Source organism: Balaenoptera borealis, assembly GCF_965194805.1.
Source record: "Balaenoptera borealis genome assembly, chromosome: 4".
Classification (NCBI taxonomy): Eukaryota; Metazoa; Chordata; class Mammalia; order Artiodactyla; family Balaenopteridae; genus Balaenoptera; species Balaenoptera borealis.
The window spans coordinates 33361119-33388412 of NC_138861.1; the positions used below are offsets into that span (position 1 = coordinate 33361119).

At 37.7% G+C, this 27294-nt stretch overlaps 1 protein-coding gene across 1 annotated transcript in view; it reads left to right on the forward strand.

Annotated features, from left to right (window-relative positions):
* Positions 1 to 27294, forward strand: part of IL15 (interleukin 15) — a 92203-nt gene that overhangs the window by 19075 nt on the left and 45834 nt on the right. The window contains exon 2 of the mRNA XM_082390032.1: positions 12945 to 13066. Within this exon, the coding sequence (XP_082246158.1) occupies positions 13001 to 13066 (66 nt within the window). The 5' untranslated portion in view covers positions 12945 to 13000. The remainder of the gene's footprint in view (positions 1 to 12944; positions 13067 to 27294) is intronic.

Genomic DNA, 27294 nt, shown 5'->3' on the forward strand with positions numbered 1-27294 from the left:
ACCACGTCCGGTGGTGTGTTTTGGGGTGTCTATGATGTTATTATGATTTTAGGCAGTCTCTCTGCTAATGCGTGGGGTTGTGTTCCTGTCTTGCTAGTTGTTTGGCGTGGGGTGTCCAGCACTGGAGCTTGATGGTTGTTGATTGGAGCTGGGTCTTTGCATTGAGATGGAGATCTCTGGGAGATCTCTCACTGATTGATATTATGTGGGGCCAGGTGTTCTCTCATGTTCCAATGTCCTGAACTCGGCTTTCCCACCTCAGAGGCTCAGGCCTGACACCCAGCTGGAGCACCAATACCCTGTCAGCCACATGGCTCTGAAGAAAATGGAGAAGTAAATTAATAAATTAATAAACTAAATAAAGCTATTAAAATAAAAAAAATTAAAATAAAAAAATTTTAAAGTAATTAAAAAAAAGAGAACAACCAAACCAATAAACAAATCCACCAATGATAACAAACAGTAAAAACTATACTAAGATAAACATAAAATTCAGAAACTTTTCAGTCTCATACAGCAAACCCCAAGTCTACAGTTGCTCCCAAAGTCCACTGCCTCAGTTTTGGGATGATTCGTTGTCTATTCAGGTATTCCACAGATGCAGGGTACATCAAGTTGATTGTAGAGATTTAATCCACTGCTCCTGAGGCTGCATGGATAGATTTCCCTTTCTCTTCTTTGTTCGCACAGTTCCCAGGGTTCAGCTTTGGATTTGGCCCCGCCTCTGCATGTAGGTCACCCTCTGGTGTCTGTTCTTTGCCCAGACAGGAGGGGGTTAAAGGAGCGGCTGATTAGGGGCCTCTGGCTAATTCAGGCCAGGGGGAAGGAGGGGTACAGAATGTGGGGTGAGCCTGCAGTGGCAGAGGCTGGTGTGACATTGCACCAACCTGAGATGCATTTTGTGTTCTCCTGGGCCAGTTGTCCCTGGATCACGGGACTCTGACAGTGGCGGGCTGCTCAGGCTCCCGGGAGGGGAGGTGTGGAGAGTGACCTGTGCTTGCACACAGGCTTCTTGGTGGCGGCAGCAGCAGCCTTAGCATCTCATGCCCGTCTCTGGTGTCCGCGCTGATAGCCGCAGCCTGCGCCCTTCTCTGGAGCTCATTTAGGCTGTGCTCTGAATTCCCTCTCCTCGTGCACCCCAAAACAATGGTCTCTTAACTCTTAAGCAGGTCCAGACTTTTTCCCAGACTCCTTCCCGGCTAGCTGTGGCGCACTAGCCCCTTCAGGCTGTGTTCACGCAGCCAGCCCCAGTCCTCTCCCTCGGATCTGAACTCCGAAGCCCGAGCCTCAGCTCCCAGCCCTGCCCTCCCCGGCGGGTGAGCAGACAAGTCTCTCGGGCTGGTGAGTGCTGGTCGGCACCGACCCTCCGTGTGGGAATCTCTCCGCGTTGCCCTCCGCACCCCCATGGCTGCTCTCTCTTCCGTGGCTCCGAAGCTTCCCCCCGGCCACCCCCTGTCTCTGCCAGTGAAGGGGCTTCCTAGTGTGTGGAAACCTTTCCTCCTTCACAGCTCCCTCCCACTGGTGCAGGGCCCGTCCCTATTCTTTTGTCTCTGTTTTTTCTTTTGCCCTACCCAGGTACGTGGGGAGTTTCTTGCCTTTGAGGGGGTCTGAGGTCTTCTGCCAGCGTTCAGTAGGTGTTCTGTAGGAGTTGTTCCACATGTAGATATATTTTTGATGTATTTGTGGGGAGGAAGGTGATCTCCATGTCTTACTCCTCCACCATCTTGAAGACCTTCCCCTTAACATAGAACTTTAAACAGCATTTTCTTTCGTCTTGAGAAACGGTGAGGATATTGGTTTCTATGCAACTATTTAAGAGAGTACTGAAGACAGAGATAAGAGTAACAGCTCATTTTCACTGAGTACTTACTACATGCTAAGCAGTATTCTAAGTGCTTGATTTGTTTTGCTTATTTAAACAGTAGTAGACTCTAAGTTCTTTACTTATCTTTGCTTCCTATATCTTTCTGCTTCCTCCAAAAATTATTTCAAACAGGATCAATGAAGGGTGAATTCTTCAGAGATATCATATGCCTGTGGCTATATTAATTTTATCTGCACATTTAAATAATGGTTTCCCTGGATATTTAATTCTAGGTACAAGATTATTTTTCTTCAACATTGTAGGGTCTCTACTCCATTGTCTTCTTGCGTCTGTTGTTTCTTTCAAGAACCTGATGTCTGTCTGATATTTGTCCACTTTCACGCTAATGAATATTTCTGAAGTTTCTGCTTGGCTTGACTGTTCTTGAATGCCACTAAAATATTCCTGACTGAGTTTGGGTTTGTTTTTAATTTATGTTCTTTGCCACTCTATTGTCTTCTTTATTTTGAGGTTTTATATTTGCAATTTTAGAAAAATTTTGATGATTATTTTCTCATTTATGCCCCCCCCCCCCCTTTTTTTGCCAGACCACAAGTGGACAGAAGTTGAAATTTCTGCTTTCATCCTCTATGTCACTTGAGTCTTCCTTCATTTTCCCCTTCTAACCGTTCGTCCCTGAAGCCTTTGAGGACAGTGCCTGATCTAACCGTGTAGCTCATTCTTTCACTGTCCAGCAGTATTCATTCTGGCATTCAAGCTATTTACTTAATTCCTTACTTTATCACTTATTTTTAAAATATTTATTATACCCAGTTATTTCTTCATAATTTCTTCCTCCTGATTCATGTTTCCAAAGTACTTCTTAGTGTTCTACAAGGAATTTATTATTTTTTTAAATTCTGGTTTAAATTCTTATCTGTTCCAGTAGGCTTTCCCCATCTGGCATACTTATTTCCAGTCTTTGTCACTCTTTTATGGAGTTCCCACTATATATTCTTCCCTATAAGTTTATCTTTCTTCAATTGAGATTATTGTTAGCCTAGTATTATCAGCCAAAAGACAAAGCCCTTGGCTGTAGCTGTGGTTCTCCAAATGTGTTGTTTGGGGCACCCTTCAGGTTGAAGACCCTTTACTGTTGCTTTCTGGATTTAACAGCTCCACAACTCTCCACTCTTCTGATACCTTGTTTCCCAAGGATCCTTCCCAGTCTCTTGCTGTTGGTGCCCCACTGTCTGGTAGTAGTGATGGAAAGAGCAATTACTTGGACTCAGGGTATGGGCTTATGCAATTATGTTGACAGTTTTCTGAGTGCCGCACAGTCCAGGCCCAGCCAGCAAGTGTCAGTCAAGTGAAGCAGGCATCTCCTAATCCTGTCTTTCAGGGAAGATGAGGGAGGGAACAGGATACAGCAACTAGAACCTCCCTCCTCATCCCATCCTCCACTTCTGGTCCCCGACTCTGTCTAGCTTTGGGCTGCCAAACTGAGATCCAATTTCCTTCTCTCTCTCAAGGGATTTTCACAGATGTGGCATTAGTTCCTGAGCATGCCTTGGCATTCTAAAAACTATCTGATTTCTCCAGAACCCATGAGGCAGATTTCCAAAGAGGGAGCCAGCTGCCCTTGCTGTTTCTTAATCTAACTAGGAACTGCCCAAGATTAATCATTCTCCTTCCCCGCAACTGATTTATTCAAGAAACAGTAAATGTGTAAATATATAATAATATTTGCCATTATTATCATGAAGCCACGTTGGACCAAGATCCCAGAGGTCCCAGTATAAAAGCCAGAGCGTGGTGTCGTGGCCACAGTGTAAAGGAGATTGTGAAATTTCCATCTTCCCCATTCCTCAAAGGTAGAAAACTGTTCATTGGGTGACAATGAGTTAGAATGAAGCAGAGTTTATTCAGAGCAGTTATGGGTGGCATGTTTACCTGAGTTGTTCTGACTCAGAAAGTAGTTATTTGGAAATAAGTGGGGTGAAGTAAGTGGCATTGCAGCAGCATTTTGCCAGTGGTGCTGCTGGTACAGGATTGTTAGATCTAAGGTGTGAAATTAAAACGATTCAAAATCTACCAATACTTCCCTTTAGTTTTCATCACTACATATGGGGTTGAAAGCCCCAAGCGTATGGTAACTCTAGATTTTAGGGATGCGTAGACCTGGTTTGTAATTGAAGCGAATATGTTGAAGCAGCACAGTGTAGAGCACATGCCTTGTGCCCCCTATTGGCTGAATGAACTGCTGGTGAAGGATTAAACTGGGCCTCCAAGACACATGGTAGACCCCAGTTTTACCTACTTGTGTAACACTGGACAAGACATTCAGTTTCTCTTCACTTTTTTTTCTCTTCTGGAAAATGAAGATGTTTAGACCAGAGGAATTCCTTCAGGTTCAAATCAGATGGTATTGAGGATTAATATAACATGGATGAATTTGACAATATGCTGGTAACTGACTTGTGACCTTTATTAAGGTGTACTTAGGCACTGGAAGGGACTTTAGACACCATCCAATTACACCTCCCTATTTTAAAGATAAAGAAACGAAGGTTAAGAAACATGAACTACCTTGCTCTGGTCACATAGCTGTCTACAGACAGAACCAAGACCAGGGCTGTGTCTGTAGGCTTCCACTCCGTTCCATGGTTGATAAGGTTAGAGAGGCTCCAGATTTCATCAAGGAGCCTTCAATCTCAATATTACGTGAACATCATAACGTTCTAATGATGAACAGAAGGGAAAGATGGTAGTGTGCATGGAGTCTAGTAAAAGAAAAATGGTGACCACCGCCATTGTTTACACGAGTCCAAAGAGACAGATTCTGTTTCTATAAAAATTAATGTTGTGGTCCCAGCACATGGTAGTGACACATTTAATGCTAATTGTTTAGAAGGCTATGTCCTATAGCCTAATGGAGATAATTTTCTTTCTTTTTTTTTGGCCACGCCGTACATGGCTTCCGGGATCTTAGTTCCCGGACCAGGAATCGTACCCATGGCCCTGCAGTGGAAACGCAGAGTCCTAACCACTAGACCGCCAGGGATTTCCCTGGCGATAATTTTTTATGTTGTAGATACATTCTGCAAGACTTTACAGTTTCCTTTGTTCTCATTCCATGTTTGTCAAAGTATCTTCTTGTGAGTAATTTGGTCATTTAAGTTAATAGTGCAGCCTCTGTTATTTAGGGATGGCTCTGGTGCAAGAAGCAGCTACCCACATTTACCTCTTCATAACCCCCTCTGAAAACAAACAAAAAAGCCCTCAAAAGAAATCTAACACTTTACAAAAATGCAGTCATCTTGGGCATCCTGTACAAGTACACCCAGCAAAATGGGTCAGAATCTTAAAAGACTATAAAAAATATGTAATCCCGTAGAAAGAATTGAGTATTTCAATCCCGTAGAGGCACACTGAATATTTGATGATGTCTGTATAGCCCGTTTTCTTGGCACAAAAGCTGAGGGGCATGGAAGAGGTAGAAAGCAGAGAAAACTGGAAAGCAAAGATTAGAAAGAATAAAGGAATGGCAATCTATTCATAGTGGTAGTTTTAGTAACTAGTATTTAAATAAGAATATTTAAGGAGACCAATGAAAGAAAAGGTAAAGAACTAAAACTGATTAAGTCTCCCCATCTGGGGGTAGCCATTCTGTTAGCTGTGTCCCAGGTAAGGACACAGCCCTGGTGGAGAAGAAAGAACCAGCAGTGCTGAAAAGGTAGACAAGTTCTACTGTCCAGTCCAGGGAAAAGAAGGCCAGCAGCCACATGGACCACACTAGAACTCAGGAGTGTAAGCACTCTGTCAATTTTTTTTTATAAAGGAGACACAATTACATGATTTTAAATTTATTTTATTTTATGTTTTTGTCCACACCATGCGTGGCATGTGAGATCTTAGTTCCCCCACCAGGGATCAAACCTGGGCCTCCTGCAGTAGAAGCCCGGAGTCTTAACCACTGGACCTCCAGGGAAGTCCGTCTGCCAATTTTTAAATAAATTTTATTAATAGAGACAGCCAGCTTCCTAGGAGTTTTGTAAGCCCTACTGCTTTGCTCTGTAGACTTGAGAAGTTTAGTCTGCTTCTCAGGAAGGAGCCCACCAGCAGTGCCGTAGAAACAAGACATTTGGGATTACTATAGCAAATCTGTGGCCACAATGTTAATTCAGGGTTTCAAAGTTCAGGGTAAATCATTTGATCCATTTCATAAAGAGCCAAATATTTGGACTGGGAAATACCAGAGGCCTAATCAGCAAGAAAAATAAAACAATAGGAGAATGGTAACCAGCTCTAGTGACCTGGAAACAGGGTACTGAGGAATTATTGGTCTAAAGTACATCTGTATTTAATAAAAGAGCAGCTTTGCCTTAGCTTTTTTTTTTTTTTTTTTACTTAATTGTAAGTGTTGTTTCTGAGGATTGTGGTAATCATACCTCTTTGCTTCTGTTAGGGATTGGTGAGAAGCAAGAGAGATGTTTGAATCCAGTTATTTGCCAGCGGGAGATGTGCTATATAATTAAGCTGTTGTTTTCACTGATAGGTTATTATCAGTGGGTAATAAAAAATTGTGCATCATTATAAATTGTCATATGGCGCATTTCATGCTACAACAGCTGAGGTGTGTGTTCCGTGGCAGCACCAAGCAATCATGTAGAGATTGGTGCCGCTATGGCGGTTATAAATCACAACATACACTTTAATAGTTAGACAATTATCTATAGTGGCAGAACTGGAAAATTGTTTAGTAATGATTGGCTTATTTTTATGATGAAGAATAATTTTTATATAGATCTTTTTATACAAATACCTGAAGAAGGCAAAAGCAGAACATTCATTTTAGACACATACTTAGGAACTTTTTGGTTTGGGGCTCATTTATCTTTAGCTGCAAATATTTGAAGGGTCAGAAAGTCACCAAAATAGCTTTCCATGTATAATTTTAGAGTTTAAAATTATAGGGGCTTCCCTGGTGGCGCAGTGGTTGAGAATCCGCCTGCCAATGCCGGGGACACGGGTTCGAGCCCCGGTCCAGGAAGATCCCACATGCCGCGGAGCGGCTGGGCCCGTGAGCCACAACTACTGAGCCTGCGCGTCTGGAGCCTGTGCTCCGCAACAAGAGAGGCCGCGATAGTGAGAGGCCCGCGCACCGCGATGAAGAGTGGCCCCCACTCGCCACAACTAGAGAAAGCCCTTGCACAGAGACGAAGACCCAACGCAGCCAAAAATAAATAAATAAATAAATAAATAAATAAATTTATTTTAAAAAAATTATATATATTTCATATTCCAGTTATATGAAGATACTGCATAGTAGGACTAAAAAGGCCCAAGCTGGCCACTACTAAATTCAAGTCTATCTGGTTTTTTCTTTCGGAAGCCACAAGTTAACAAGGGAATGTCTTGGCTTATGGGATACAAGGAAAATATTGCTTTGTTCTTGAAAGGCTAAAGCTGCAAGTCTTCTCTCCCATCTTTCTCTTTCCTTTCTCTTGGTATTATTATTCTTTTGTTATTCTTCTCCACTTCTCTTTATTTCCTCATCATGATTTTTCTGTTCTTCAAAACTGAGCTCAAGTATACTCACTATAAAAACCTCATCTGGACTGACCCAGCTGTCTCTTCCCCTTCAATTCTGTTGTCTTAGATTTTGCCCTACTCATGGAAAAGTTTAACAGACTTCTCTGTGAGAATTTAAAAATCCTATCAGGGGGTTTATGTGTCCCCAACTAGACCATTGCAATCTAACGTATGAAAATGTTTGTTCCCAGAATTTGACCCAATAAAGAGCTTGCCCCAGAATGTAAATTCACCACATCACTAGCACATGTTTAGTTCATCCGACATTTCTTTTTTCCTAGTAAGACTTTTCTGAAGAAGGAATTAGTGCAAGCTTTTTTTTTTTTTAATTTAATTTTTTTTTTTTTTTTTTTTGGCCACATTGCACAGCTGGTGGGATTGAACCTGGGGCCCCGGCAGTGAGAACGCCGAGTGGTAACCCCTGGACCACTAGGGAATTCCCAGGGCAAGCTTTCTTCATTGTAACCTGACACTTGAATAACACTGAACTAGACTGTGAGGATGTTAAAGGCCACTGTGTCTCTTTCCAGTCCTCTGGGAGGGGTGGAAGAGCCTGATTGTGAGGAACGAGATGACTGGTTCTTGGTGAGGTGCTACATTCACAGTAGTGATGATGGCTGAGAGGTAACATTTTACGTGTTCACTGTGTCCTATGTAGTCTGCATGAAGGAGCTCACTTGAACCTCACAATGACCCAGTGAGGTAGGTATTCTTATTTTCCCTATTCTCCAGATGAGGAAACTGAGGCTCTGAGAGATTAACTTTCCCTAAACCTTACCGTTAGTAAGTGTCTAAGTTGGAATTCAACCCAGATATGTCTGAAACCAATTTCTGTACTATACCTAGGTCAGTGCTATCCAGAAGTTTCTGCAGTGATGAAAATGTTCTCTGTCTGCCGTGTCCAGCATGGTAGCCACTAACCACGTGTGACATTTGGGCACTTGAAATGTGGCCGGCTCAACTGAGGATGTCAATTTCTAGTTTTGTTTTATTTTAATTTATGTTTATTTTAAAACAGCCACATTTGGCTAGTGGCTATTGTATTGGACAGCACAGCTTCAGATACTTTTTAAATGTTTCTGGCTATAGGCTAATAAGGGGAAAACCAAACCAGGAAAATACATTAAGAGAACGTGCAGTTCTTTCTCCATTTCTAGAGCTTCCCTGGATCCCACATTTTAAAAAAATGTTGTTTTTAGAAGGAAAGGAAGGAAGGAAAGAAGGAAGGAAGGAAGGAAAGAAGGAAAGAAGGGAGGGAGGAAGGAAGGGAGGAAGGGCTGTTTTAAATCTATTGCTGTTTAGAAGCAATAGGATTCAATTAAAAAGCAAACAAATGATTGGCTCCTCTGGTTCAGGCATATTGCTAGGCTTCAGGCCTTATGAGTAAATGAATAAGATATGGTTCCCATCTTGAAGGAGTTCACAGTCTAAGTAACTTTGTAGAGGATGTTATACGTTTTTTTCCAGAGTTTCTTCATATATGATTATACAAAATATTTAAATGTCTGCTATTTATTACTTTACAGTGTTTTGCTTTTAATTTTTAATATGTTAATTTTTTGAAGAGGTCATCTATTTCTATCGTTTAAAATTCAAAGGTCAAAGTGCTTTTAATATCCTCCTGTAGAAACAACTAGCGCTATCATTTTCTAGTGTGTGTCTTTACAAATATTTTGTGCACACACAAGAAAATGTACACATATATTTAATCCTTCCCCTTTTTAAAAACACGTACATACTACTGCCTAACCTTGCTGTTTGGACTTAAAAAATATACCTTGGATATTTTTTCATTCTAGTACTTAAAGAATTTCTCATTTTCGTTCTATGGATGCATAATATTTCATTAAACGGACATATCATAATTTAAACATTCCTCTATTGTTATTTTTGTTTCCTTTATTGTTTTGTATTGTTTATTGTTCCTCCATTGTTATTTCCATTCTTTTGCCATTACAGGAAATACTGACATGAGTAACTTTAGCAATTATATTCTCATGTGAGCTACAGTGAACTGCATTCATGTTTCCCAGAACACATTCCAGAGAACACAAGTCTCAGAAGATGCTCAATATGAAAAGAGGCTTCTGGGGCTAAATAACTTCCGGTGACTCTGTGTATTCATTGGAGGTTCACAGTGCACATTGTCAAATTAAAGGGGGTCCCGCCATAATCTATGTCCGATTAATCCAAGTGTTTCTCAACCATACATTTTCTCAAGAAAGAGCATCTACTCTTTTTGTAGGTTGGGTTCCCTGGGAAGCAGACTCTGAGATAGAAATGGACATGCAGGAGACTCAAAGGGGCATGTTCTCAGGAACAACACTTGACGGAAGTGAGGGGGAATGGAAGTAAGTGGGTAGAGGGAGAAGTTGAGCTAGGATGCAGTTGCAGCAGAAGCCTCAGCCAGTCAGTCTCACGGGGAGTGCTGTGAAGCTGTGATGACCCTTCAGGGTTATTCCAACTCCAGGGAAGGAGGCCAGGCCCCCAGGGAGGGGTTGTGACCTTGTGCTGGGCAGCTGTCTTCCACTGAGGGCATTTCTGTGGAGAGGCTCAGCTCTGAGCTCTGAGCTGGGGTAATGAGTGCCTCAGTGTTCACTACAACTCTGAATAGCATCCTTGCATCTTTTATGAAATTGTATATCAATTCTTAGATACCCTTGCTGGCCAGAGAAAGGGCATTTGGTCTCTTTGGGACCTTTTTTTTTTTTTTTCTCTATGAAATATGGATGCCTGGCTGGATGTTCTTTGGAGTATCTAACATTCTTTGTTTCTAATTCCATTTAATATGTACTAATTGAAGTCCAAGATAAGAGACAAATTTTCCCAAACATGTGGTTGGCCACATAGAGGCCAACAATCTGATTAGGTCAGCCTTAATCGGTTATCATGGCTGTGCAGTGATGGAGAACGAGCATGGTTATAGCGCTTTCAAGAATATGTCACTTAACTTGAGGCAGATTATTAGGGCAAAATGGCAGCAGAGCTGAGTTGAAGTTTTTTGTTTTTTAAATATTTTGGTTACCCCTTGTTAGGTGTTTCCTGAAGAAGCTAGCCTGCTATCTTCCTAGAAACATTAGCCCTTATTGCTAATAATTGAAAGATGAAACTACATAGGGTATGGAAGGCAGGAGTCCATCTAGCTTTAAACCACAGACTTAGGTGCTGGTATTCATCCTCTCTTTTGAAGCTCAGGGTAAACAGGTGTAGCCAAAAAGCCATAGCAGTTCTCAGGGTCTTTCCATTTGAGAATCAGATGGGTCTAAGTGCCCATCCTGTGCCTTTCAGGGTATTTGCTAATTTCATACTCATGCCTCCTGCAGAATTTATCAGTTGTGGTGGCTATCCAGGAAGCTTATTACTTGGTTGAAGAGGAAAAATGTCCAAGGAAGAGGTCTCTCTTAGGTGTGCCTGATAGAGTTGATGAAAGTTTGTAGAGAGGATAGAAAAATATCCAAGAAAAAATCTCAAAGAAAAAGTTCTTATGAGATAATAGAAGTGGGAAGTAAAACCAGGACTAAGGAGTTGGCTGTTATGTGAACGTGATGCAGAGAAGAAAGCAAAAAAAGAAAAATAAAAAGCTAAGATTGATGGCTGTGTCTAAGATCAACTTTTAAATTGAATAAACATTTTTCTCAAAAACCTTAATCTTTTTTTCTTTCAACAAAAAGCTTCATAAGGATTCTTATTATTCTTTTCATTATTATATAATAGTAATGAATGAGGTGAGAGATTGTTAAAAAGAGAGTTTGAAAGGGAATGAACTAGAAAAGTCATTGCTAGAGAGTGGAGAAATGATGGAATAGGAATTTGCCTTAAATTGATCCAAAATGAGTTACTCTTTTCTGAACAATCATTGCCTCTTCCCTTTTCCTCCGTAACAGGTGGTATCAAAGACTTATTTATGCTAACTCTTCAATGTTTCTGGAACGACTTCCCTCATAATCCATTTGTAATTATCCGTTTGCAAAAGTGTCAGATCCTATAGCATTTTGGTCACTTCCAATTACTGAATTGTCTAGTCCATTTAAAATTCCAGTCTCATCTCCATATATTCCCTCAGCTCAAGTTGGGCCTGTGGGACCAGTTGGGGGAAGAGGGTGTGGTCCACGTCTTCATGCTTTCTAACCTCCTTCTGGTTTTAACTGCAGGAAGTTGGGGACTGAGAGGGTGGCATAGGGCAGACGGGCCAAACGGCTCCTGACTGAACTAGGCTATCCTCTGTTGGTTGTTGCTTCTCTTCCTGGATAACAAGAATGAATCATTGAAAGCTTCTGTGTAGGAGGTTCCAAAGTTGGGCTCTCCTGTGGGCCATGTGTGTGAGTTCTTCCACACACCTCTAGTGGCCTCCACACCAGCCCTCTGTAGGTGATTAGGCTTAACCTCTTCCTACCCTCTCATCAGTTTCCCCTGGTGGTACAGCCCACCAGGTCTGATTTTGAGTCCCCTTGCAAGGAGGCCAGTCTTGATCCATGGGAAACTCACACAGCTTTGCTGGATCAAACCCTGGAAACAAAATTTGATACTTTTCTTCATTATTTTTTCTTTAGTCATGTAGGTTTAAGAACAAATCAACCATCTCATGAGCTGATATGATATCTAGTCAGGGGATGCGATGCCAGTCTGTATTATTCAGCTCAGGCTGCCATAACAAAATAGCACACCTGGGCTTCTGGAGGCTGGAAGGTACAAGATCAAGATGCCAGCTGATTGAGTTCTCTGGTGAGGACTCCCTTCCTGGCTTGCAGATGGCTGCCTTCTCACTGTGTCCTCACATGGTGGAGAGAGAGAGGAAGGAAGCAAGCTCTCTGATGTCACTTATCATAAAGGCACTAATCCCATCATGAGGGCTCCACCCTTATAACCTCATTTAAACCTAATTACCTCCCAAAGCCCCGTCTCCAAATACCATCACAATGGGGGTTAGGGCTTCAACATAAGAATTTTGGGGAGACACAATTCAGTTTATAGCACAGTCTCTTGTGTATAATCCCATAGCACTTTCCATCATGTTCCTCACTGGTGATTCCAATCATTTCCTTTCCCTTCCCATACTGGTATTTTAGTCTTCTGTATATGGACTGGGAATGGGGTCTTGGGGTGGAGTTGATGGTTTGGAGATAGTAGAAATAGTAAGGGTTTGCCTACCTCTGAGTTCTCCCTGGAGCAGGTGTCTGGACCTAGCTACAAAATTCTTTTTAGAATGTGGGAAACTTAATGCTGCTTTATCCCCAACATTTGGTTCTGGTCACCAGTTCCAGGGCAAGAGTAAAAAAAATCTTTATTTTAAATGATGTCTGATTCTTTCTTTTCCCAAATGAAGCAGCTATAGTCAACATGGATGTGAGTTAAATTCTGAGGAAGACTGAAGATTTTAGGAACAATTAATTTTACAAACTTTCTATTGACTTCTGAAGCTTTCTCCATATGAGTCTCCCTGTCTTTTCTAGCATCATCAGATGCAGAAGTAATCATAAATTCAAGGAAGGGAAGATTATTCAATACATAATTTTTAATCTTTTTATCCTACCTTTGATTCCTACAGAATCCATTCCTACATATGGTCATGTGGTTCTATAAAACAATGTCCCATCATGTGCTATGTTGGTGACGTCACAGGAAGCAAAGAAGTCAGTGTTAGAAGATAGCAAACGTACAGGAGGTCATGTAAGTAAAGGTTTTAAGAATTACATCATACAGTATAGACCCGTTTGTGTAATAACGTATAATTAATAATAATGAAGATCTGGCAAACCGGGGATGTTATATATATATCCAGAATTTTAAAAAATGAGCATCTTAGTTAAAAAAGAAAATGCCATTTGTTATAGAATGTTGAAAGCATTTTCTGAGGACAGAGAACACCGCACATAACAGAGGTGGGCAAATTTTTTCTGAAAAAAACCAGACAGGCTTTGCCAGCCAAATGATCTCTGTTGCAACTACCAAACTCTGCCCTTATTGCTGGAAATCAGCTGTAGACATGGATGGGCATGGATTTGTCCCAACAAAACTTTATTTACAAAAACAAATGGCCGGTGAAGTTTGGCCTGTGGGTCGTAGTTTGCCAATCCTTGGCTTATTAGACGAAGAAATTCTGCATCTCACTTTTTGCTATTATTAAGTTAATTTTAAAGGAACTGGGGTGCTTAAAATTAAATAATGAATGCAATGCAACTATTAAATTTCTGAATGATTTTACAAGTGTAAGGAAATTAGAGAATAATGTAGATTAGAGTTCTTGAATGACTATTTGAAACTTTTGAAAAATGTTTGAGAATGATGTAAAATCAAGTACAGTCTCAAGAACTAAACAAAATAAAGCTGCAGAAATGGAAATCCAAGGAACTGACTTCTTCTTGACAAAGCGAACACATGCATTTAATTTTTACTTTCAGTTATAATATTTAACTCCTTTAGAAAAATTTCTGAATCATTTGTATAGATCAGGATAAGCAGTAGAGTAAATACAGGGGTTTATGAAAAGTGAAACTCTTTTAAGAGTCCTAAGAGGAAAAAAGTAATTCCTCTCTTGTGCAATCATTTCTGGCATCAGAAAATAATGAAGTAAATATAAACTGGAAGAAAAAGTGTGAAGAAAATGTCCTCTGCTTATAATTGCCTACAAAGTAAAACATATCCTCTAACTTCATGTGCTTCTTTGAAATTGGTCTGTTTCCTAGATTCTTTATAGGGAATCCCCTAAACTCGAGAAACAACTTACTTACTGACAGTCTTAGGGTTAAACACATTTTATGTATTGCTACCACTGATGGCTCAAAGAAGAAGCAGGAGGGCATTTTGGATGTTGAGGAGTAGAACTGGGACATTTTTGTAATAGCAACATAGCTCTAAATTGTCTTGTCACTGTTTATGAAAATAAATAAACATATTATTTTTAAAAATTCCATTATGATCAATTCTGGGGCAAAAACCAGGGGAATTTTCTTTAAGTGAAATCATACTTGAAATATGGAAGAAATTAAACAGGAATCTCCCCTCAGTTGTTTTGAAGTCATAAAAAAAGTGCTTTCTCTTTTTCAGAATTCTCCTTGATACCTAGTTTTTGAGTAGGTTGTTTCTTGAGTTTAGGGATTCTTTTTTTTTTTTTTTTTTTATAACTTTCCCCTATGGGGATTTTTATAATTTTTATTATGAAGTTTATGAAGCAATGAAGGTAATGTTTTCCCCCTATATTTTATTTATTTATTTATTTATTTATTTATTTATTTATTTATTTATTTATGGCTGTGTTGGGTCTTCGTTTCTGTGCGAGGGCTTTCTCTAGTTGTGGCAAGCGGGGGCCACTCTTCATCGCGGTGCGCGGGCCTCTCACTGTCGCGGCCTCTCTTGTTGCGGAGCACAGGCTCCAGACGCGCAGGCTCAGTAATTGTGGCTCACGGGCCCAGCTGCTCTGTGGCATGTGGGATCCTCCCAGACCAGGGCCCGAACTCGTCTGCCCTGCATTAGCAGGCAGACTCTCAACCACTGCGCCACCAGGGAAGCCCGAGTTTAGGGATTCTTAATAAAAATTCAGAGCAGTTTCCTTTGGGGTACTTAAAAACAGAAGCTCCCTTTGGGGTACTTAAATAATCATATTATGTTGTGATTATTTGTGGAGGCCTGTGATAGCTGTTCTTATCTGGTGTGAGGAAGGGTCTCAAGATTTTACTTTTAGTTTTTTGTTTTATTTCTTATTATCTTTCTGATTATCAAAGTAACATGTGCTCACTATAGTACGAGTGAAAACTACAGAAAAGTGTAAAGTGGGAAAAACATCACCAGTAATGCAATAACTAAGAGGCAGTTTATTACATGATTCTTTCCAGGGCTATTTTTTCTACATGGTTGATATAAAAATTATTGAAAATTCGCTTTGTACTTTTGTCTATTTAACAATAAACTGTGACATTTCCCTGTGATATTACACAAGTTAACATTATTTTTAATGTGTATATAATACTCCAATTTAAAATATATCACAACCTATTATAATCTCATTAATTTGTGGTTATTAAAATAATATTTCAGTAAATATATTTTTGAATAAATCCCTGACCAGATTGCTGAAAATCTTATTAGGAAAATTTTCTAGGAGGAGAATTAAAATGTTTAAAGTTATAAATATTTTAATGGTGCTCAAGACATACTCCAGAAAATATGTACAAATTTATATCTTTGTCATCCCTTTGTGAGTCTTGGTGACATTGCATCCTCATTAGTGCTGACATTAACAGCTTTTGTTTTTTTAACATCTTTATTGGAGTATAATTGCTTTACAATGGTGTGTTAGTTTCTGCTGTATAACAAAGTGAATCAGCTATACATATACATATATCCCCGTACCTCCTCCCTCTTGAGTCTCCCTCCCACTCTTCCTATCCCACCCCTCTAGGTGGTCACAAAGCACCGAGCTGATCTCCCTGTGCTAGGCGGCTGCTTCCCACTAGCTATCTATTTTACATTTGGTAGTGTATATATGTCCATGCCACTCTCTCACTTCGTCCCAGCTTACCCTTCCCCCTCCACGTGTCCTCAAGTCCATTCTCTACATCTGCATCTTTATTCCTGCCCTGCCCCTCGGTTCTTCAGAACCATATTTTTTTCTTTTTTTAGATTCCATGTATATGTGTTAGCATATGGTATTTGTTTTTCTCTTTCTGACTTACTTCACTCTGTATGACAGTCTCTAGGTCCATCCATCTCACTACAAATAACTCAATTTCATTTCTTTTTATGGCTGAGTAATATTCCATTGTATATATGTGCCACATCTTCTTTATCCATCCATCTGGCGATGGACAAAACAATCCTTCCTGGTTCCATAATGAGCAGTGGATTGGACCAAATGTAATTCTCTCGGAAATCATGTAGAATGGGATTGTGGAAAGAGCCACAAACTAAGACCAAAGCAAAACTCAGAGACAGTGAAAAGCTTTAAAATCCAAACCCTGTGGAGTATAGGCAAAAGCAACTGAGGCTAGAGAATTTGCACAGGAAGTTCCACTGGAGGAACGGAGAGGAATGGAAGTATGGAGGGGGCCCAGTGATGACAGCTGTCAACAATCACCAACAAGAAGGAAAGAGCCCAGTTCTGAGTGGGGACTGAGGTTGAACAGGGATTCATTGCTGGGAGAAATAGAGAAAAATTCTTTGTGCCCATGGGTGGAAGATCTCAGAAAGCCCATCTTTCAAAAAGGAGGGAAATGCATTGGTAGGAAGGGGCTGTGTCCCTCAGTGGTAGCTTCCAGTGACAAAGCTGGAAAAGGTCAGAACTGGTGCGTAGCAGCTTCTTGTAAGCTCTGATGGACTCCACAGGGTACATCCTGACAGGCGGGATGGGTGCACTTGCTCACATCCTGAGTCTCCTGCCCGGGATTTCCTCCTGACATGGAAATGTGGACAAGTTAACGGGCTGTCTGGCTAATCTTTGACCAATGGGATGCAGGAATTAGCAACACATTCTCGCCCCTTCCTCTGTCTGGGGGTGACTGTTCTGTAGCTCTGCACACGTAGGAATGGCAAGCCCCACGACACGTTCTTCTATTGGCCTCACCCCTTTCCTGCTGCCTTCCCATTTTTACCTCTCTTGCCTTCCCGGAATTTCACTATTTAATAGAATCCTTTTTCTGTGCCTAATGATGATGTCATATCTTTATTGATGCCTGAATTCCATTGGAATTTCTTCTCTGATTCCTGAGTTGTTCAAAAAGTGTATCATTTATTCTTCACACAATTGAGAATTTCACACAATTGAGAATTGAGAAAATAAATTAAGAATTAATTTTTTGGTATTGATTTCACAGCCAGAATTCTGTCACATAATAAACACTGAATAATTTTAGTCCTTTAACTGTAATGACTTGCTTTTTGGTCCTTCCATTTACTTTCAGCCTGTCTTGGTCCTTATGTTACAAGTGTGCCTTGTAAAACCACAGATTTTACATTTTTGTTTTTAATTTAATCTGGCAATCGTAGTCTGTTACATAGAGCATTTAATCCATTTTCATTTAATATAATTACTCATATAGCTGTGTTTATATCTACCAGTCTACTCTTTGTTTCCATTTGACCCATCTCTTTTCGTAGTTTTGTTCTTCCTTTCTTGCCTTAATTCGGATTAATCGACTTTTTACTATCCCTGTTTCCTCTACTAATTCATTAATTAATATTATTTTACTCTTTGTATTTGTTACCTTAAATATTACATTGTAATATCTTTTGTATCTTTTAAAGTTGTAACTCAAGATTACAACTCAAGATTAGTTGTTACCTAGATATTACAGTATGCATCATTTGCAAGTTACATCCTATCCAATGATTTTTTTTTCAAGAAGAGATTATTTCAGTGTGATTTAAACCCTTCCAGAGGAATACAAACTCAAATTATTTTAATGAAGGGAGACTATCATTGGCACCTAAACTTGGTCCAAATTTCAAAAGAAAACTATTCCCAGTTTTATTTAAGAATATCAATGAAAAACTCTCCAGAAAATTATTAGCAGCAGCTCATTAAAGGGGTTATATATCATGATGAAGTAGGGTTCGTTCCAGGGATGAAAGATTGTGAACTCTATTAAAATAATTCATCATAATAGTTGATCTAAGGGAAAAAAAAATCACATGTTAATTTCTACTCATTTGACAAAAATTCAACAGCCATTCTGGACGTTTCAAAAAAGAGAGACAGCTCAATAAAGAAAGAGTTAAACATTTTATAAGCATGACAGACTGACAGACCGTGTGTTCACACGGACTCACGCGCAAACTCAGCCCAGTGATAGCATTGTAAGTAATGACCAAATGCTAGAGGCACTTCTGCTCGAAGTACAAACAAGATAAATGTGTCCACCTCTCACCCCTGCTGGTGATGCTGTACCAGTGTTGTTAGTTAATAAAACCAGACGAGAGAAAGAAATTTGAGGTATGAAACTTAGAAAGGTGGAAGTAAAACTGTTATTTGTAAATGACAAAATACATAGAAAATCCAAAAGAATCTAGCTGAAAATTTTCTATTACTCAATTCCACCATCTAAAAGAGAAAGAGAGAGATAAAAAGATAAATCTGACTCATTAAAAAAAAAAAATCCTTTTGCTGGCAAAAACCAAACCAAACCAAAACAAAAACTCTGGGGAAATTCTAAAGGAGAATAATAAGCTGGGAAAAAAATATCTGCCTCTCAAATCACCAGGAGTTTTCTCTCTAAATATATTTTAGGAATTGTGGGAGTGTGGAGAAATGCAGAGCAACAGAACAGTGGGCAAAGACGAATGAACAGTTTGCATAAGAAAATACAAATAATATTTTGATTCATAAAAAATATTTAACCTCATGTAAAATGCTAGTTGTTATTTAATTTTATTTAAGGAATGTGGGAATATAATTATATATTTCTAAATTTGCTTGCATTTCATAAGGAAACTTCCAAGCATTCGCAAGAACTAAAAATGGTTGCCTAAATCAAGAGAGGAGGTTGAGGGAAAAATAGGTTAACAGGGATAAGAATCAGGGTACAATTTCTAAATGAATACCTTTTCCTATTGTTTTGTTTTTCAAACGTGTAAATACATTACCTTTACAAAAAAATATAATAAACTATTTTTTAATTATATGTTTCAGCTGTACAACGTTATAATTTGACATCTGTATACGTAGAGATCACCCCTAAAAGTCAATAAAATGTAATTTTTTCCCCAATTTGAAAAGTGAAAAATGCATTTCATTTTAATTTGCTTTCTTGATTACTGTAGGTATTGGATTCCTTAAAGTGTTCATCTGTTTGCATTTTCACTGAAATTATTTGTTTGTTATTCATATTTAGATATATTTTTGTTTTTCTTAACTAAATGTTATAATCCTTTCATATATAAGGAACAAGTACATTTTAACATATTTATTTCACTTTTTTCACTCTGTTCACCCTATCATTTTATTATACTTTAACTTATAGAACATATTAATTTTTATTTTGTCAAATTTGTCAATTTATTTTGTTGATTTTTTTTTTTAAATTGCTTTAAAGCCTATCCAGAAATCAGATTCTTACTTATAAATTTTTTTCAGATGTCTTTTTTTTTTCACCATATGAATTTGTCATATGGTGAGATGAGAATATAATTTTTCTCCTAAATCACTAACCAATGGCTTCATAGAAACTTTGTTAAATAATAGCTCTTCCCTCACCTGCTGCTTTAAGATTCAGTGTTATGATATTTCATTGAGTAAGCTATCAGTATTTCAGTGAGAAACTTATTTTCATTTTGTGATAAATTTTAACATCCACTAGGTCTAGTTCCTCTTTATTACTTTTCTATTTCAAAATTATTCTCACTATTTTCACCAGTGGATTTTCCCAGATGAACTTAAAGATCATAATGTCAATTTCACCTCTGATTTCATTTCTTATAAAATAATTTGGAAAAAATGATATCTCTGTAATACATAGTGCTTCTATCCAGGAATAAAGTCTACTTCTCAAATTATTTGAGAAGTAGACTTTTTTTGCTTTTTAATTTAGTTTTATTGATTTTCATATAGCTCTAGTATATTCCTTATCATATTTATTCCTAAGTGAGTTAGATAATTTCCTTTACATATTGCTAAGATATAGAATGATGAATATGAAAATTATTGGTTATTTAACTTTTATTTATCATTTATTTTGTTCCAAACTGTCTCAAAGAACTTACCATTTCAGTTCTTATGATGTCTTAGGTACTATGTTTAGCTTTGTTAAACAGTTGTACAGTTTATAAGTAATCGCTTATCGTTTTGAACGGTTATAACTAGAGTTTCTTATTTTTTTGCTTTATGTTATTAATCAGAAATTCCAGGAAAGTTCCAAAGAAAAGCCACCAGGGTATCTTAATCTTTCTCCTGAATACAACAGGGACACTTACAGTGATTTATTAGTAGGTTTGAAGTTGGTATTAGTTTAAAGAAGATTTGATTATGTTAAGAAATAATTATTCTATTCCTTTTATTAAGAATTTTTTGTTTTTAGAGAATGGATGCTGAATTTTGTGAAATGCATTGTGGGGCACTGTTGGTGCAGTGTTTGAGAGATTGGGCTGGCTGGAATTTGAAGCCCAGCTCTACCACTTAGGAACATTGTATTAAACTCAGGCTAGCGACTGAAGCTCTCAGTTTCGTCATTTGTAAAATGGAGACAGCAGGTGTTGGAGCACCACTGGTTTAATTCACACCCTATTTTTTTTTTCAGTGTGCCACTGTCAGTATGTCATGCACCTTCAAAAAAAAAATGTATTTGCTTCGTCCAGTCAGCATGATTAAGGAACAAGTTTGTCTTCTGCTTTTCAAGGCTCTGTTTATTCAGGAAGGAAGGGTGGAGTTGAGTTAAGTACTAATTTAAAAAAATTTTTTTTTAGTTCTCATAGTAGGTGATAATGTGGAGCATGTTTATTTTTGTCTTGGTGTCCTGATGCGCATAATATTCAAAAAGTTGTCAACATACTTTGATTGGTTAGTCATATGCACATATATACTGAGGGCTAGTCACGATGCATATAAGCATGAACCTCATTAGCATCACCTACCATCAGTAAGCTTACTTATTTAATCCTCTATCTTATCTTAATTTTAATTTTCTGACACAGTAAGTTATTTTAATTTTCTGTGGAAACCTAACCTTACATTGTTCACATTTTTATGGGACAATTGAGCTTTCTCTGTCACTGTTATGTAAAGCTCATGCTACAGAACTATAATTTGTGCATTAAAAAAATATGCAGAAGGGATGTATACCTTTTAATACATATTAAACCACTTTGTGGTTTTATTAAAACTTGTTAAATGATTGATTTTGTAACGGAGATGATGCTTAGTGCTAAATATGCCAGAAAAATATATGCACATCCTTGTTAAGAGGTATTTTCTTTAGAGTGGAGGACGTTTTGAAAGATAGATACTGCAGATCCTCTGAGCCTCAGTCTACCTTTCCAGGCCATGCTTGTAAGCTATCTCTGCTGTACTTGGATCATCTTCCTTTATGCCACCTCACCACTACCTCTCCCCTGAAGGTCTGGCTCTCCTTAGCCATCCTCTATGTTCTCTTGTGGATTTTGGCAGAAACTTCTGGGTTCCTTCCAGTGAGGAGGCTTGGGTGTGTTAAGTCAATCCTTCTCTGCCGAATTCATCCTCACCTTTATTTTTCTCTCACATTTGGCTGCCTGTGGAGTGGGGCTACCCTTCTTGTCAGTATCCATCAGGAATTCCAAAGTTGGGGCACAGGACTAAGCCTTGCCGCCAAACGCACTCTCAACCCATTCCGCCAAGGGCACCGACCCCTCAATGGAGAATTTGTTGCACACCTGTCTTCTTCTACCTGTTTCTCTTAGCTTTCCCACCCTCCTGGCTGAAACATTTACTTACCTCACATCTTTCTGATCCTGAGGGCAACCTGTTGCCTACCCTTCATAGACAGGTAGTGTTTGCACTCTCTACTGTAGAAGAAACTGTAGACCAACTTTCATTTTCAAGGAGCCTCAGGAAAGCCAGGCAGTAGGAATTTTCCAAACAGGAGGTCACACTGGTTTAATTCTGAGAAGAGTATAGTACAGTGCTAAAAACACGGCAATAAGCCAGGCTGCCTGGTTTCCTGCCCTGGTGTTGCCACTTAGTAGCTGTATAACTTTGGGCCAAAAATCTCTGTTCATCAGATTTCTCATATTTAGAATAATGATAGTAACAGTCCCTTCCTTATAAAGTTGTTGTAACAAAAAATTGGTTAATACTATGCAAATAGCTCAGAACAGTAACTAAGTAGTCAGTACTTGATATTTGTTAGTAATTATTCTTCTATTATGATTATTAGTAATAGTAAAAAAAATCCTTCTTTTATATATTTGAAGATGTAGAACGTAAGTAGAATACAATAAAGTGATGGGTCTAGCTGCAGGGAGATAAATAACTTCTTATTGGCAACCATTTAAATGGAAAATAAAGTTGGAAATGCATGTGCCTGATTAAGTAGGACTTTGAAAATGCCATATAATTTAGACATACAATAGTAAGCAATAGGAAAACTTGATAAAATTTAAGTGATTTATGATGAAAATAAAGTTGTTGTTTTAAATTAACCCATGAGGAGCACAGACAGAATCAAAGAGTTAAATAGAGATTGTAGTTACGGGAATTCAGCCTTAAGATGATGCAAACCTAGATTAAATTGTGGCAAATGGCAGTGGTGACACAGAAAAACATAGAAATGGTTATCAGGGCTCAGACAGAGAATCTGGCCATGGTTATTTCTGACCTAAGGGTCATGGTTTAATTCAGTTGAATTTAAGAGAAATGGAGAGTTAGAAGAGGGTGTTGTCTGGGCAGAAAAACTTTGATTTTAGATTAATTAAGTTTGAGATAGTGATAGGCTATTCAGGTGGAAATATCCATTGATCAGGGATGGGCAAACTTTTTTGTGTAAAAGGTCAGATAGTAAATATTTTAGTCTTTGTGGGCTAGATATGGTCTCTGTTACATATTTTTTAAAATATTTCTTCTTTTACGAATTTTAATTTTTTTAAGTAAAAATGAAGAACAAAAGCTGCAACCTGATTTGCCCCATCAAGCCACAGTTTGCAAACCCCTGCTAGAATTTATTGTCAAAGAACAGAACCATGGCAGAGATGTCTGGGCTAGAGATCTAGAATTCTTAATCTTTAACATATATATGTTTTGAAAAGTCATTGCTGAATATGGATACTATATGTAGTATTCTAATTAAAATCAAATTGTATGGTGAAAATAAAATGATATAAATATTTAAATTAAAAGTTTTTCTCCCAGAAACAGATTTTATAAAATCATATCCTACTTCTCGTGAGCCCTGTAAAGTTACTTTCTAAGGACTTCTAGCGACTAAATACAAAAGTAATTTCAATAAAATTAATATAGAAAAGGTTTTTAAAATATTGGTTAGAATTTAACATAATAGTTTCTGAAAATTCCTAATTTCATAATTCTAAGGAAATTTATGCAAATAAAGTTTCACTTACTGGGTGTCACAGAGACAAAAAGTGCTACTTTTTTTTTTTATGAGAGCATCATGATAAATGATAGAACAAAACAGCACATAATTGTAGCCAACTGCACTTGGCATCAAGGAATAGGGATTATTTATGTTTTAACTATGGGATTAGAGGGTGTTATATTCTTTTAAAACTGACCTAAATAAATGCATTATAGAAAGAATTTAGTAAAACAACTTGAGTTCTTTAATTCTATCCAAATTAACCAAAATCAATGGCATAATTTAAAGAAGCCTCTTAAACTAGCTAAAATTAATGAGTCCATTTATTTCCCTCAATTCAAGTAGATCACTGGAGAGTAATTATATTTTCCTGACTGAATTTTATTGATCTTAAGTTTAGCCGAGGCATTTTGCTTCTTACAACAGATTTCTAGAGAGATTTAATCTTTCCCCATTAGAACCAAGACATTATTTTATTTGTTTTTTTAAGATGATACCTTATTTCAGATAAACTTTTGATATCTACGAAGAGTATTACTTTCTTAAAGATGCAGAGTTCAGATTACAAAAAGTAGTTTTAAATTCAATATTGTGTTTAGTTTTAGGTACTAAATTTTGAGAAAAACATTGATGCGTTAGGTTTTACTTAGAAGACAACCAGGAATATAAACTATCTATGTACTAACTTAAGTGAAAAATAGCCAAAACAACTAGCATCGAAAAGAAAGACTTTGGAGGGGCTGGGCATGGGGGCGGGCTACATGTGTATCAGTTTTCTTAAATATTTAAAGTAATAGAGGAAACAACAGGTTGATTCGTCCATCCATTTATCCATCCATCCACCCACCCATCCGTCCATCCATCCAACCTTTTCAAAATTGACTTTCTGTTTGTCATCTTGCATGCACTTAAGATACAAAGATGAGTAAGACATCCCCCCCACAAAGTAGCTCACAGACTAATGAGGATACTCACAGTTTTGTGTGCAGTTATTAGCTAGGTAAACTAATCAGCCTTGGTTTTCTTCTCTATAAGTCTGGATAATAGTAATAACTAGCTCATAAAGTTATGGTTAGGGAAAAAATGAGGTTGTGAAAAGTACTGCAAAGTGCTATAGAAAGTTAGATGATTTCATATTATAGACTGAGGGATATATTGGCAAGAGATTACTAACTCATATTTTCTAAATCTTGTGCTTTAGAAATTTATATATGGTGAATCAGTTATCTATTGCTGGGTAACAAACCATCCAAACTGTACTGACTTAAAGCTACAGTGCTTTATTATTTCTCATGATTCTGTTTGTTGACTGGTCAGTTTCTCTGCTGGTCTTGTCTGGGCTTATTCAAGATTCCTTACTCACGTGTCTGGGGCCTTGGGGCTGGCTGTGGTCTGAGTTTTTCTCTCTATGTAGTTTTTTCATTTAGCAGTCTAGCTGGATTTTCTTTCAAGACAGCAGAAGTATTCAAAAGATGGAGAAAACAGAGAGGCAAGACCTCTTACAACCTAGCATTAGAAGTTGCATTTTATTTTTTCACATCCTCTCAGTCACAGCAAGTTATAGGGACAGGGCCAGCCCAGGTTAATGGGATGGAAAATAGACTTCACCTTTCTATGGAAGGAGTGGTGATGTCATACTGTACAAGGGCACAGGGATGGAGGGATTGTTTTGGCCATCTTTGCAAAGTGGTGAGTTTTCATTTCACATTTGGTAAAATGTAAGTCTTTATACAATGGCTGGCAGTTGCAGTTTTTCTTTGTATTTCAGTGATCATTACTAGCAAATAATAATATGAAGTAAGATAAAGGAAATATTGCAGCATCTTCTAACTGATGCATTATGAGTAAAGGTTCTGTCTGTATCTATGAGGAAAAAATCTACTGATTTGAGAGTTTTGAAGTCTCATTAGTTGATCTTCAGTGGTTCAGCAATGGAAGTAAATCTTGCCTCTTACTAGCTGTCACTAGTAAGTGACAAAAAGATAAATATATCTTTCCTTCATGACAAAAAGATAAATATATTTTAATTCAATTTTTCTTTTATTTCAGTGCATAGCCGAGGCTTAGAGAGCACAGAGTGGTGATGGGGAGGAATTTTGTTTTATTTTTTCGTTTTAATCTAGTAGTTTCAATGTCATTTCTAACTGGTTAGTCTCCTTACTTTTTAAATGACATAACAAAATATTATTTTATTGCATTCATCTATCTTTGTTGTTTTATAGTCTCAGTGACTTTATAATTTATATACCTCATCTTGAGGGTAGGTATGACAAAACAGAAACAAATTTCTCCATTTTGCTAAAAACAAGGATTTCAAACATTTGGAAGTGGCAATAATTTTTCTGAAAAGTATTAACAGGATACAGATTGAACAAAAGACTCAGTATGTAAAAGCAGGAGCGCTCCTAACCATTTCTGGTTTGGTGCTGCCCAGTTTTAAAAAAATAACACACATAAAAGCAGTGATAACAAAGTAAAAATATTCCAGTTTATAGGCAATTATATATGTCGATTATAGTCTCTCATTATAGGGAAAGTCTTTCATTTTCTTGAAAATGCAATACAATTTCTTATCTTCGGGCCTTTAAATATTCTGCTGCTTTTGGATAGAATGTTTTATATATGTCTGTTAGGTCAGATGGCTGACCTAGCATGTAGTTTAAGTCAAGTGTTTCCTTATTGATTTTCTGTCTGGATGATCTATCCATTGATATAACTGGGGTGTTAAAGTTCTCTACTGTTACTGTATTTCTTTCCTTTTCTCCCCTTAGGTATATTAATATTTGCTTTATATATTTAGGTGCTCCTATGTTGGGTGCATAAATATTTACAAATGTTGTATCCTCTTGTTTGATTGGCCCCTTTATCATTATGTAATGACCTTTCCTTAACTCAAGTCCATTTAGCTCATGTATATAAAATATTTTGCTGTCATCCTGACAGCAGTCTCATAGATTCACTCTCTTTTCAATTTTATTATATGGTTTATCCTCTTTCAAAGTACTCTAGTTTCTTATCCCCATTCCTAATATTTCAACATAATTAATTTTCTGCCCTTTTCTCTCAATCCACATTTCCACTTTCATAGCTCTGCATTATTTTGACCAGACAATGTAAGCAAATTGAACATTCACAAAGTACTTAATCTTTCCTGTTTGGATCCTAAAATTTAGAGAGTTTTGCTGAAGTTGTTATTAAATTTGCACAGGTTTAGGTAATTCTTCAGCTGTTCTTTATTGTAATAGAGAACTACAACCTAGAGCACTTCTGACTTTTATTTATCAGCATTCTAATCCTGTTTAAGGATATCTAGTTTGGTTTTTTAATTATTATTATTTTTTATGCTCAACTGAAATGGAGCATGTGTAAGATGAAAATACAAATTAACCAAAATGATTTTCAAATATATTTTGTGAATCATCTGATTATTTTATTATGTGATCTCATATGAAAGTTCATTTTAATTTCACAGGCCTGTTAAGTCTGTTCAAGGTGTAGGGGACCTAGGCAGAAGTAATATCCAAACAATTTTGCAGAGGATTTCAGAAAGGCTGACTTACAAAATGTGTCAGATATCTTTGAAGTTTCATAAAATAAAGTATTTAAAAGTACACTGATTGCCTCTTAAATTCTTACTGCATGCTAAATACTGTGCTAGGCACATTGCATGCATCATCTCCTTACTCCTAATTACAACTTCTTATGATTTATGTTATCATCTTTGTTTTTTACAAGCTTCGGAAGTTAAATAAATTGCCCTATGTATTAGTTTCCTATGCTGTGTAACAAATCATTACAAACTTAGTGGCTTAAAATAACGCCCATTAATTATATCACAGTTATGTAGATCAGAAGTCCAGACAAGCTTAACTGGGTATTTTACTCAGGGTCTCACAAGGTAGAAAT